At 38.4% G+C, this 12505-nt stretch overlaps 2 protein-coding genes across 2 annotated transcripts in view; both read left to right on the forward strand.

The window, feature by feature from the left end:
* Positions 1–12505, forward strand: part of LOC145778911 (dihydropyrimidine dehydrogenase [NADP(+)]-like) — a 60888-nt gene that overhangs the window by 14362 nt on the left and 34021 nt on the right. The window contains exons 5-6 of the mRNA XM_082590502.1: positions 657–818; positions 2975–3171. Coding sequence (XP_082446628.1) covers positions 657–818; positions 2975–3171 — 359 coding nt within the window. The remainder of the gene's footprint in view (positions 1–656; positions 819–2974; positions 3172–12505) is intronic.
* On the forward strand, positions 6680–8428 carry LOC145778296 (uncharacterized). The gene is made up of 2 exons (XM_082589758.1): positions 6680–6723; positions 7413–8428. Exons 1-2 carry the CDS (start codon positions 6680–6682, stop codon positions 8377–8379), a joined length of 1011 nt encoding a protein of 336 aa, XP_082445884.1. The 3' UTR covers positions 8380–8428.

Below are 12505 nucleotides of genomic sequence, written 5' to 3' on the forward strand. Positions count from 1 at the left end.
TTTAATTTTAAATATTAAAAAGCGGAAATGTTCTTTGTAATTATATATTGTTTAATCGTTGTAAAATTCGTAGTCACTGAAAGTTGCTTAATGTTAATTTACTAAGCAGAGAGAAGTAAATTCCAAGTAGGCTATAGGCCTTCACGCTGTCTAGAGCAGGCGACAAAGTGAACGCTTTTAGACATTTCAAAGGCAGCAACTTGTAACAAAATCGCAATCACTTGTAGAGCGCCAACTAAAAGCAGCTTTAATCATTTAACCAAAGAATCGGAATCGGCAAATATTTAAGAATCGGCATCGGCAAAAATTTTGTAATTGGCACATCCCTATTGTTTAGTCAAAACGAACTGAACAGTAGAATGCAAGAAACTGAAATATTGCTTTAATCTAAACGTGGTGATACTGCAGTGAAAATACAGTTTTCAACTTGTGTAAAAGTGGTGCCAATTCATGTCTGTGATGAATGTGGTTAACCTTTTCCAATAGTTTGGCCATCCAACCCGCTGATATACAACGACCAACGGTGCATAAGCAAAGATATCGTGTTCACGTGGTGTGGTGCCCATCGACGTTTTTTTTTTTTATCTGAGTTGGCCTTTTCATCTGTTTCGTTGCTACACAAAAACTGAAGTGACAGAAAATTGATGTTTATTCAGAATTACTACGGAGCGGCGAAGGCGATATTCTCCGACAACCCATTGGGCCTGACATGTGGCATGGTGTGCCCAACAAGCGATCTTTGTGTCGGGGGGTGCAACTTGTACGGGACTGAGGAGGGACCCATCAACATCGGAGGCCTTCAGCAGTTTGCCACTGAAGTATGCGCATTAAATCTCTCAGCGTAATATGTTTTTTCAGTCTGTAAAATGTCAGCAAATTAATTATAAATCGATTGGATAAACGTTCTACTGTTTTGTATTCTTTTCATCCTTGTTATTTAAAAATATTTTTTCCATGGCTCATCGTGTAAGTTGTTCGCGTTTTGTGTTTGCGACAAACACTCCTCACAAATCTGTTTCCAACAAAATTTAGTGAGAACATGAAAATACCCAAATTTGCTTCTTTGCGACTAGTGACACTCTGTTTTAATGAATGCATCATCAGCAAACAGTGTTTTATTATTGAAACCTGCGTTTTAAATCAATCGTATTCAACACAGTGTTTATTGTTTAATCTCTAAAGTCTAAATTTTCCAGTGAACGTCAAAAAAAAGTCACACACGGGCAGAAATTTCCATAGCTTAAAGCATTTTTTCTATTTTATGTTATTTCGCTAGAGTCATGACACCTCAAATATTGTAATATTCGATTAATTTCACGTTGCACACAACTCAAGTGTTACCGTGTCACTCTAACGAACTTAAATTTGGCAGTGGAGTAAACTTTCGATTCAACACTTTCTATTGGAGTACTATTTTAATGTTCAATGTATAGCGAGCTATATACACTGGCCTTGTCAACGTGCGAAAATCATCGCAAAACTCTTAACTTTACATTTAAAAAAAGACTAATCTTTCCCTATTTACCAGTGTTGCCAGACGCTTTTTAGATTTCCAGCACAAGTGCCAAGATTTAGGCCATCATTTATATGGTAAAAATAGCACAAAACTACCTTAAAATCACACAAAATATACAGACAATATTTATTAACTGCAACTCGAACTATCAACTTTTGCAAGCTATTTTGGCTACTAACAGATCTGCCTCCAGTCAAATTTGAAGCTGCACGTTGACATGACCTTTGTATAAAGGTCGCCATGGTTCAATTGGTTCATTGTCCTTTTTAAGTGCATAACAATTGTTTTTATGCAATTGCATGTTAATGTATTCTAACGTTGAATAATGGCCACAAGCACGATGCTTGATTGGTTTGTAAAGAACCAGTTTTTTGCAGCAGGCAAACTATTTTAAAGTTAAACAATAAACTTATTTTGGTTTATTGACAATAAATTTTGTCGGAAATTTGCTTCTGCATCTGATCAGTAAGGCGAATGTTAACTTGGAGGCTGGCTAAGCCACGTGCATTTTGAGCCTATGAACAAATATGTACTCGCATAGTTAGCACTTTATGTAACCAAATTGTGCAAATATTGGTTTTCTTGCAGCAAGAACCCGTCCCTCACGAAAGGCTTTCAATATAATTTAGCTCGATTGCAGATCAGTGCTTCTTGACAGCAGCCTTTGAAAATACATGCACTCAATTCAACTTATAAAAATGCAAAACTCAAAAGTTTAATTTTTACCTTGTGATAAACGTTTCTAAAATAAAAACCTTTCGTGAGTTTGGAAAGTAGTCAATTCATAATTTTTCAATTCGAGTGTCTAAATCTATCTTTTGCACCCAGGAGTGACCAACAACAAGTAAATCTAAGCCAAACTGCGAACCTTGTTTTCGTCAACTCATCCAGTCATCAACACTGTCTCATTCGTCCGGTTTTAGTTTTTTTCTTAACAAAGCAAACTAATTGTTAAAAGGTCTTTGATGTTTGCAAACATTATCGACATGACATTATGTTGATGTATCTGCTGCAATCAGCTTTGCTTCAGTTCAAGCAAAACGTTTAATCACTGCGTTATGCTCTTAGTTATTGTTTTGTTGAAACTCATAGTTCGCGTCTGACGGGGAATTTGAATGCAGGCTAGGGGTTGGGTTTCGCGTTGACCGGAATTCTTGTCATTTTTTCTTTTTAATTTAATCATTCAGCTACACGTCCTGTCATCTCAGATTGAAAGATTTCATTAGCAGAAATCCGACTAACGTTCATAAAACTGGATGAACAAGGAAACCATGCAGTTATTTTATTTTTTGATAAATTTAGTTTGAAATAACTTTTTGTAGTTATTTTATTTTTTGTTGTTAATTCTACGCTTTGCAGCGATTCATGTCTCAGCTTGATAATGTCATGTACTGTGACTACTGTCAAATGAAAAATATCTTGTAATTCGTTTTACTAACGTTACGTTTTGCCATCCAGATGTTCCAAGCGATGCGCATTCCGCAAATTCGCGATCCCAGTCTGTTGCCTTTGGATCAGCTTCCGGCAACATACGCCGCTAAGATCGCTATGTTCGGCTGTGGACCTGCCAGTATCAGTTGTGCGACATTTTTGGCTCGTTTGGGTTATTCTGACATCACCATATTTGAGAAGGAAAACTACATTGGAGGGCTCAGGTACATAAACCGTTGGTATGCGTTTTCATGTTTTTTGTCAGATGCGGATTGTTTTGTGTTTCAACGACAAGTGCGATTGCCAGAAAATCTATTCAAGGGACGTTTGTGTCAATTTGTTGGTGACGTAGGAAAAAAATCTTTCGTAAGCTGAATAAGAGTGAATATGCTCGGAAAGACACTGGCTTTGACACTTTCCAAAAGGCATTTAGTGGCATGGTTGAAGGTGGACACAAAGATTGTTTTCGCTATTTTTGCACTTAATCTAAATCAACAACCGACATTTACAAAAGTATTGCAAGATTGTGGTCTGTGGACTTGTTGCGGTTATGAACCATCGTTCCAGGACTGGTCACTAAGGTTAACATTGAACGTGGAAATTGTGTAATCTTAGGTTTAATGTGTATAGCGCGTGATTGTTCCATTTAGTTAGTAGGTTTTGCACCGGGACTAGTTTTGCCTTTTAAGTCCGATGCTTTATTGCTCAGACTGAATGTGTACCATTTTGTTTGGTAGTAAATTAATATTACTTCTGGAAATGTGGGGATTTGTAATGCTAATTAAAGCCTCGTTCGAAACAAACCCGGTGTCTTCCATTTTCGTTCAATCTGGGCCTTATTACTTCGTTTACAAAGCTGGTATTTATGAAATGGTTGGTTGTAGAGTAGTTTACATGCATGAGCCACTTTCTACTAATATATTCCGCTAAGTTTAATTTATTTTCAAGTGCTGAAAATACTATGACACATAAAAACCAAGGTTTGCTTGTTGGCAATGCCATTTGGAGTTACTAGTTGGCACGATCACTACCTGGCACCACAGTCAGCGTTGCCAGATGGGGAAATAGGATACCAAATAAAAAAAATCTGGTGAAATTTAAAGGTCTTTGGTACCACGCTTTTTGACCTTGGAACCAGACAACGTTTTGGTGAAATCTGGTGAAATATTTACGACTCAAGGTTTTTCAAAAATTTTTAAACTTTTTAGCAAAAAAATTTCTGCTTGTGCAGAAAACGTTTTGCGAGAGGTTTGTGCATGCGTGATGGCAGCGTGTTGCAAGTTCAGAGTTACCAATTTGCGCTCTTCAATCAATCTTTTGAATCTGACAACAGCACTGTACCAGGAATCGTGTAGCTTTTGCCACTGGCATGGTTGCAGGCAATGGCGAGATAATGCTTTTTGGAGAGTTCTTTTTACTAAAAAACTGGACAATCTCCCCATTCTCGCTGGCATCCAACCCGCTGAGCTTCGTCGCAAAGAAGCCACTCTGTCTGTCCCTCGGTCGACGGGCACTGGAGCCCAACCACCTTCTCCACCACAAGATCTCTGCTTTCACAAACGAGCACCCCCGTCGACTGAAATCAAGACACCCATTCGTGCCAGCCGCTCAACTTCTTATCAACGAAGCTGATGTACAAGACATCTCTGCGGCTGCTTGGGCGGACCATAAATGAAGTTCTGAATGGAAGTAAACCGCCACCAGACTCTATTCGTTCATCCCCGACGCCGACACACGCCCCATCGGTCTAACACTGCCAAGACAGGCATGGGTGCGCCTCAATCGTCTCCGTACGGGCGTCGGGCTTTTCCGCTCAACCATGCACCAATGGGAAATGGCCTCTTCCTCCTCCTGTGAATGTGGTGCCGAGGAACAGACCGCAGACCACATCATCAATGACTGCTCCATCTTCAAGCCACCTAACGGAGTGGAAGGTCTGCGTGTCATGGATGATGAAACCAAAGACTGGCTGCTCTCTTGTAGCCTTCCAGTGTAGTCCGGGATCATCGTGAATCAGGGGTGGTAAAAGGAAAGCCCCTCGGCCCCAGAAGATCACACGACGACGACGACTAAAAAACTGGCCGAAAAGCAAGTTTTATATTTAAAATTAGTGGAGGAGATTGTTTTTTGCCCAAAAACTAGAAGTTTATCAACATCAGTGACCTTACATATAGGCTACACATGCATACAGTGGCCACTTAATTGTTTCATTTTTATGGATATCCTGTGCAGGATATGCATAAGTCTTTCAAATTTTTTCATCGGGATTTTATTGCATCTCGGAGTGCATTTTAACCCTGGCAGTAAAAGTTTCCGCTTTTAAAGTAAAAACAACAACTTTTTTGGTTAAGAACTTTTGATGTTGATAGGCTACTGATAATTATGACTGCTACAGTTATAATCTGTGTATGCAATGTGTGACAAAACATAATTATGTTTTGCATATTTGTTTCATTTTAGTCTTATGTCTCAAAAACTATTTGTATTTTTAGGCCAAATTGCTTTATTTAGGGTGTTTTAAATATCTGGTGAAATTGAATGCAATCTGGTGAAATTTTAGTTACTTTTTGGTGCCAAGCAGCTTCCAGCATCTGGCAACGCTGACCACAGTAGTGTCTTGAATGTGGCCGAAAAAGATGAAAGAGTCTCAATTTCTTTAAAATTTTCTATAAGTTTGCAATCATTTCTTTATCCTGTTAGTTTCCTGGTTTTTCCAATTTTGATTTTGTATCTGGCGCGATCTTACGAGTATTTTATAGTCATTTTTCTTTGCAATTTTCCATAATTTTTTACAAGTTTTGTTCATACCAGAAACACAGAAACTACTTGTCTTGGGGTACGTTTACATGACATTTCATTGCGCCCGAAACGAAAGATTTCCGCTTCGGTTCGTTTGGCGTACGCGTAATCTGTTTACACGCGGCGACCGAAGCGAGATTCATGGCGGTCTGGATTTCACATCGGTAGTTTTGACAGAAATGAAACCGATATCAAGTGGTTGCGGCTATGTAAACACGCCGCAATGAGATCCTAGCAATGAGATTAGTGCTAGTAGTTTGATTATAGTCAGTTAACTGGTAGCCTACTGTATTTGCAGAGTAGCACATAAAAAGAACTTGAACATAAATAAAATACTGTAGTTTTGTTTTTGAAGTAATAATATTAAAATTTTTCTACTGGTCTAGAATGTTGGCTGTGCTTCAGCCAGTAATTGGTAATTATGAACCAGCCATCTGCAACCAATGCTCCCAATTTCTGAAAGATACGCTGCAAAATGTATTAGGATCTAGGAGAACTTGAGCATTACATCAGTGCAATAGCTTTGTATTTGTGAAGTTATGATGATACATTTTCAACTGGGACTAGTCGAGAATGTTGGCTGTTTGTTTAGACTTGAGCACAAAGACTTTTTGTCAAGGTCATCTGTACTCATTTGAGAAATTCATTGGACTGGTGCACTAGTGAAGAGCAAATAATTAGATAATAAATTAAGCTAGTCCATTCTTGAAGAACACAAGTAAATTTGCTCTGAAATTGTGATGTCAGTCTATTGATCCAAAAGAATTTTGAAAATACTTGTGCTATTTTAGTACTGGTTACTGTACCCTTTGGAATTGCATGTTTTATTGTAGAATCTATGTTTGTTTTTTTGGTAGAAAACTACGGTATTACAATTTCAAGAGATTAACTTTCATTTAAATATCATTTGTGTTTACAATTAATTAATTTATCATGCAACACTCCACACCAGAGAGAAATGAAGGAATGTGCAATAGGTGAGTGGATGTTGTATGTGTCGCCTTGACTGTATTAACAGCAACCTTGAGTTTATATGTAGGCTACCTTGACTTCATTCACAGCAGCTCAGTTGATTTGTTTTTGTTGGTGGAAAAACTGTACAACCACAACTTATAATTCGCACAAGTGTAGCTGGTATTTGATTATCACTTCATTAAAACAAATCAACTTCTTACCACAAATTGATGCTCCAGATAGCAAAAAATAGGTCATTTTGTTTTTACTGATGAGTGAAATAATGGTTAATTAATTAAGCATATATGCCAGTGGCTGCTCGTGATTATTTGTAATGGGCGGGCTGCAATCTTGGTTAGATATATTTATTGGTGAATGATTATTTTATTAGAGTTTTAAAAAATGTACAAGAAATACGTGCCAAACTATATACCGTAGTGAAATATGTAGCCGAAAACTGAGCTAAAAACCCCTCACTGATCTGAATTTTGTTTATTAAGCTATATTCTTAAAAAAAACACTTGGAAAATAAGTGTATTTAGGCTTGAGGCTAGTTACTATTCATTACTGAGCGACTTACTCACATGCTTTGTTTAAGTTGTGATGCAACTAGGATTTGACAAAAACCAGCCCCTGCGGCCCCATGGATGGGCAGCCGCTAATGTACAACCAATTTACACCCAAATATTTTAATTGGTCTTTTTTTTTTCAGCAACTCTGCAAATGCACCCAAAAGACGAAGACTTGAGAATCTTGTGGAAGATGTCAGAAAAAATGCAGCCAGTGAAGGATCACATGAAGAAATGATCACTCTGAACCTCTTCGCAGCTGATGCCGTTCCACAGAGGAAAACACCAGATAAACGATGGATGTGGGACAGTGAAAAGGTTAACCTGCTAATTGACAACTTGCAGGCGTATAAGAATGACATGGACATGAAAGGCCTAGACTTTCAGTCTGATTTGGTTCGATGCTATTCTAAAGTTAGGGAAATGATGGCGGAGTCTTTTCCGATAGATTTTGGGCCTTCTTGCAATGCTGCATTGCAAGACACTGAAAATATGACTCCGCAAGAGTTTCAAGTGCATAGAAAAAACGTTCAAAAACTAGATAAACTAAGAAAAGATGGGTACAATCGCATCAAAAGTAAAGTGAAAGAACTCAGGTCTGGATACAAGGCTGCAATTGACAAAGGGTCGAGGTCTGGTTCTGGGCGGCTTGTATTTGAGAATTATGAGAGGTTGCAAGCAATATGGGGTGGGTCGCCTTCAGTTATCTCACTTACTTGTGGAGAAGCTGGCCTGAACATCTCCAATACCGATAATACAATTGCTGGTGATGACACTGCTGAGCAATGTGATGCTAGTTGCAGTTCGCAACAGCAAGACAACGACAGCAGAAGAAGGAAACTCAGCAAAAAGTTGTCTGTTCACCAACGCGATGTCTTGCAGATGAAGCTCAGTCAGGAAGAGCTGGACTTAAAGAGAGAGGCCATCAAAGTCATGAAAGAGAACGCCCAAGCTACCCGTGATGCTATTTGGTCAATGTCGCAGTCGATGGAAACTATTGCAGAGAGCCTCAAAGAAGGCTTTGCAGCAATAGCTAGTTCTATCGTGCAATCCCAGCAAGGGCACATTTCTGAACGTAGCCATAGAGCAAATGAAGATGACTGCATGTAAGATTATGGTGTATGAAGATTGAAGAACTGATTATTGATTGCATATTAAAATGATTAACTACTGCATACTACTCCTTTTTTTCTTGCTTGTATTGATGCAGAGAATAGTGACACAGTTTGCGTGGGTTATGATAATACTGTATACAGGTCAACGTTCAAATGTGTAACATGGAATTTGGCAGAAATAATTTTCGTTTATATGATACATACAGAGAGGTTGTATGGTAACTCTAAAGTAATCCCAACATTTGTCCATTCAACTTAGGCCAACTGAGGTGAGCAACAAAAGAGAAATTGTTGACATAGCACTGGCAACACACGTAAACAACTAAACATACCAAGCAACAAATAAAAACCAAGCTGCATTTCAAATAAAAAAAATGTCTACTGCGAATTATCTAAAAGAAATTCCGCCAAGACATTGCGAATGCGTTTACCATCGGAGGAAGAATACGAATACAATTTATCAACGTTTTTGTGATGGTTGCAGCATTGCATCCTTTCATCTATACCCATGAGTGTTTGGACATCAACATTGTTAATTTCAACGTTATTTAACTCACAAAAGTTGTGTAAGACAAAACACGAGTAAATTAATGTAGGAACAAAGTCAGTGTCAACATCGATAACTTTATGTAAAATGCGCCATCGTGCCTTAAGTCTTCCAAATGCACATTCAATTTGATTTCTGGCTGCTCTTAAATGACGGTTAAACACAAGTTCCTTTGGATTTTTAACATTGGGATATTCTTTCATTAAATTGGGCAGCAGTGGATAGGCAGGGTCACCAATCAAAACTGGGGGAACAGGGTCATAGCCTGGAAGAAGCTCTTGACAGTCAAATGAAATAAGTTTTTGAGAAAAGGCTTTGTTAATGGAGCAGTTGGCATACACTCTTGCATCATGAACACTGCCAGGCCATCGAACTTCAACATTCATGAAAACTCCCTTTTCGTCACAAATTGCTTGGCAGTTAACTGAATATTTCATTTTATAGCAAAAGTAATCATGAGGATTTTCTGACGGTTGTTTAATTGCAACATGAGTTCCATCAACACAGCCAATAACTTGTGGAATTAAAAAATTTTTTCTAAACCTACTGGCTATCAAATTTATTTTATCTGCATTGTCAGGAAAAATGATAAGCCGAGGTCCAAGATGCTTGCATAATGCAGAACACACCATTTTCACTGATAGTGATACGGTGGCCTTTGAAATTCCAAAAGTGTTGGCAGTCATTCGAAGGGATCCTTGATCCTTTAAATAATATAAAACAATCCCCAAACGTTTTTCAGCAGTTACTGTGTCTGGGCGAAATGCTTCACTGTGTGGAGTGATGTATTCTCGCACATGGTCGACTAGCGTCATAAAAGAAGGAAAATCCATGCGAACATTGGCACACCACTCTTCTGCTGGCATCCGGCCCATTAGTAAGTTATCCCACCACAACGTGGTTCGACCTGGGTTTTTCCCAACTGCTCTTTTTTTCTTCAACCTAAAACAAAAGAAAAAGTGATGTACAGTTTAGCTGTAAAAGCTTTGATCACTATGCCGTTGGTAAAACATGTAGTAGTGTATGTGATGTAGCTCGAATGAATTTTGCTTGGACACACAACTACACTCTGTAATAAAATATCCAGACATGTTACAGTGCACTCTTTACATCACACCCAAACAACAGCATAACTTAAACAAGGCCTCAATATGGGCAGCAAAGCAACAGTTAGCATAGTAGGTTAGCCTATGTAGTTATAATTCATTTACAACCAAATTATCTTACTAATAATATCGTAAATATTATAATTACCTCTTAACTCGTCTATTGTGCTTTCTATGCAATGTGCTGTAATCATTTATTAAAGACAGCAGTTTAGCTTCTTGAGCTTCCAGTTGGGTTGTAATAATGGGTATCCATCGCATTTGCAGGTGCATCAACGCAACTAATGAACCCACCAATAGGGGCAAAACAGCAAGCAATTTCTTTAACTCCGCTGCCATTTCTCAAAAGTAAAGTTATGAAATAATTTCTGTAGCTTTATTTTCGACGTACAGTAGCCTACTCAACTGCTGACTGCTCAGTAGCAACCGGCGCGAAAATCACTCATGCGTAGAGACAGAATTCCTTTCGCCCGAAACCAACTGCAGTCGCAACGAGATTCCATGTAAACAAAAAGTTTTTCACGCCGCTTTGAGATTTCATTTCGGTCATTTTCATTTCGCCTCTCATGTAAACGTAGCCTTGCTCTTGTGCCTTGGTTGTGAAACCGATGCAGGAATTTCCGTTTAAGTTGGATGTTAATCATTGCATTTAAGTTGCAGCATGCGACGTCCAAGATAAAAATGATGCAAAGACTTGAAATTTTTATGACAGCACAGCTTGAACATTGACACGCGGCAACCGTCTTGTCATTGCACAGTTTTCACAACTGGTCATGAAAGGCACACTAGTCAACGATTGCAACGCCGAGCATCGACGGCTTGATAAGGTCATTGTTGAGTTTGCAATTGATTACATTTCCTAACTGGACAGCAGCTCCGTTTGCGGTAAAGTAATCAAGAATTTTTTGATTGCTCAATACTGTTAGCGGAAAGCACCAGCTCAGTGACTGAGTGGTTTCGCCTTCGACTCTGATGCTTGTAGATCTGAGACGATTGCATGTCGTGTCAAACCGAAGACTTTAAAAGCGGTACCGATTGTGTTCTTTCTTGCATAACGCAGTGAGAATAAGTCGGGTAGTATGTGATGACATCTTTCACCTGATATAAAATTGCAAGTGATTTCTGTCGCTGAAAGATCTTAGCTGTTATAAAGCGACAATAAATAAAACCACGACATTATTATTGTTAGCGGAAAGCGGAATGTTTTATCCACTCGTACACGAGCATACCATATGATCCGTTTAGGCTTGTGATTGTGATAAACATTTTTATACATGTCCTGTAACTTGCAAAGAAATACGTTTTTATTTACGATTTCGCTGCTTGGTTTGTTGCAATGCCACAGTTTGCATTCAACATGTTTTTGATACAAGAAAAATTTCCGATTCAGCTCGTTTTGAATCATGTCATTTTGTAACCAATCAGTCAACTCTCAACGTCTCAACGTCTTGTGACGTTGAATCAATTTTGAATAGACTGATATTGTTATCTGAGTGTATCTGCGAAAGAACAGTCCTAGTTGTTGCATTGAGGTTTTAATAGGTTCAGGTGTGATCTTCTGCGCAATTTTATTTAACTCTTCTGGGGTTGACGTACGGTCGTACGCCTCGGGTTGGGGTTTATCAAAGCTGTAGATTGTGTAGAAAGGGAAGATTTTTTGAATTTCCGGAATAGGTTTGTAAAAGATTGCGAATTCGAAGTCATGCAATTTTGGTTCGGCTTCACAGCTCCAGGTTTTTTGTTGAAATTAGTACTGTACCTAAAACTTCTTTAACACAAGTGTTACACAACTTTTGGTCGTACGCCTGCAAATCTGCATGCGACCGTAGCCGTAAGTAATGGTTATGTTGCCACGAACATGCATAGTAATTAGTAACATATTAATTATATCGCTGCCTTACCTTAATAAAAACGTTCTCAGTTACGGTGAGCGGATATTTGTTCGAAATTCGAAAAGCAGGCGACATTCTTAGAATGTTCACATTCCACAAATTCTTGTCCGACAATCTAGTTCATCATATAATTATAGGCAAATACGAAAAAATGAGTAATACTGTAGTGGATTTTCTGCTGGGGATATTTTAACATGATGACGTCTTGTTGGTTGTTACATCCGCTGCGGTGTGCTGTTGCGCAAAGAAATAGGGAAAGATTTCATAAAAAACAGTTTGCTTTTCAAAGCAATGACCTCCTCAATCCTCATGGCTGCGTAAGATTTTTTTAATGTCAATATTAAGGAAAGTTTGCGAGTAACAAATACAATAGAGCAGGAGTCTCAAACACGCGGCCCGCGATGTATTTTTGAACTTTCAAATAGTTAACAATTAAAAATCACTCTTATTCACTGTCCACTTCACAAGATAAATTCACTTTAAAATTGCTCAAAAATCTGAAAATATTTATCAAACTTCACACAATTTTTAAGCGCTACTGTCGCGCCATTCTATTGCTTGCAAAAACCCCATACT

This window comes from Aplidium turbinatum, chromosome 10, assembly GCF_918807975.1.
Source record: "Aplidium turbinatum chromosome 10, kaAplTurb1.1, whole genome shotgun sequence".
Taxonomy (NCBI): domain Eukaryota; kingdom Metazoa; phylum Chordata; class Ascidiacea; order Aplousobranchia; family Polyclinidae; genus Aplidium; species Aplidium turbinatum.

What these genes read in the sequence shown, in the direction of transcription:
- LOC145778296 (XM_082589758.1), top strand. Translation starts at nt 6,680, where the DNA reads ATGCAACACTCCACACCAGAGAGAAATGAAGGAATGTGCAATAG. An exon ending in AATGAAGGAATGTGCAATAG is followed by an intron (nt 6,724 to 7,412) that starts GTGAGTGGATGT and finishes TTTTTTTTTCAG; the next exon opens with CAACTCTGCAAATGCACCCA.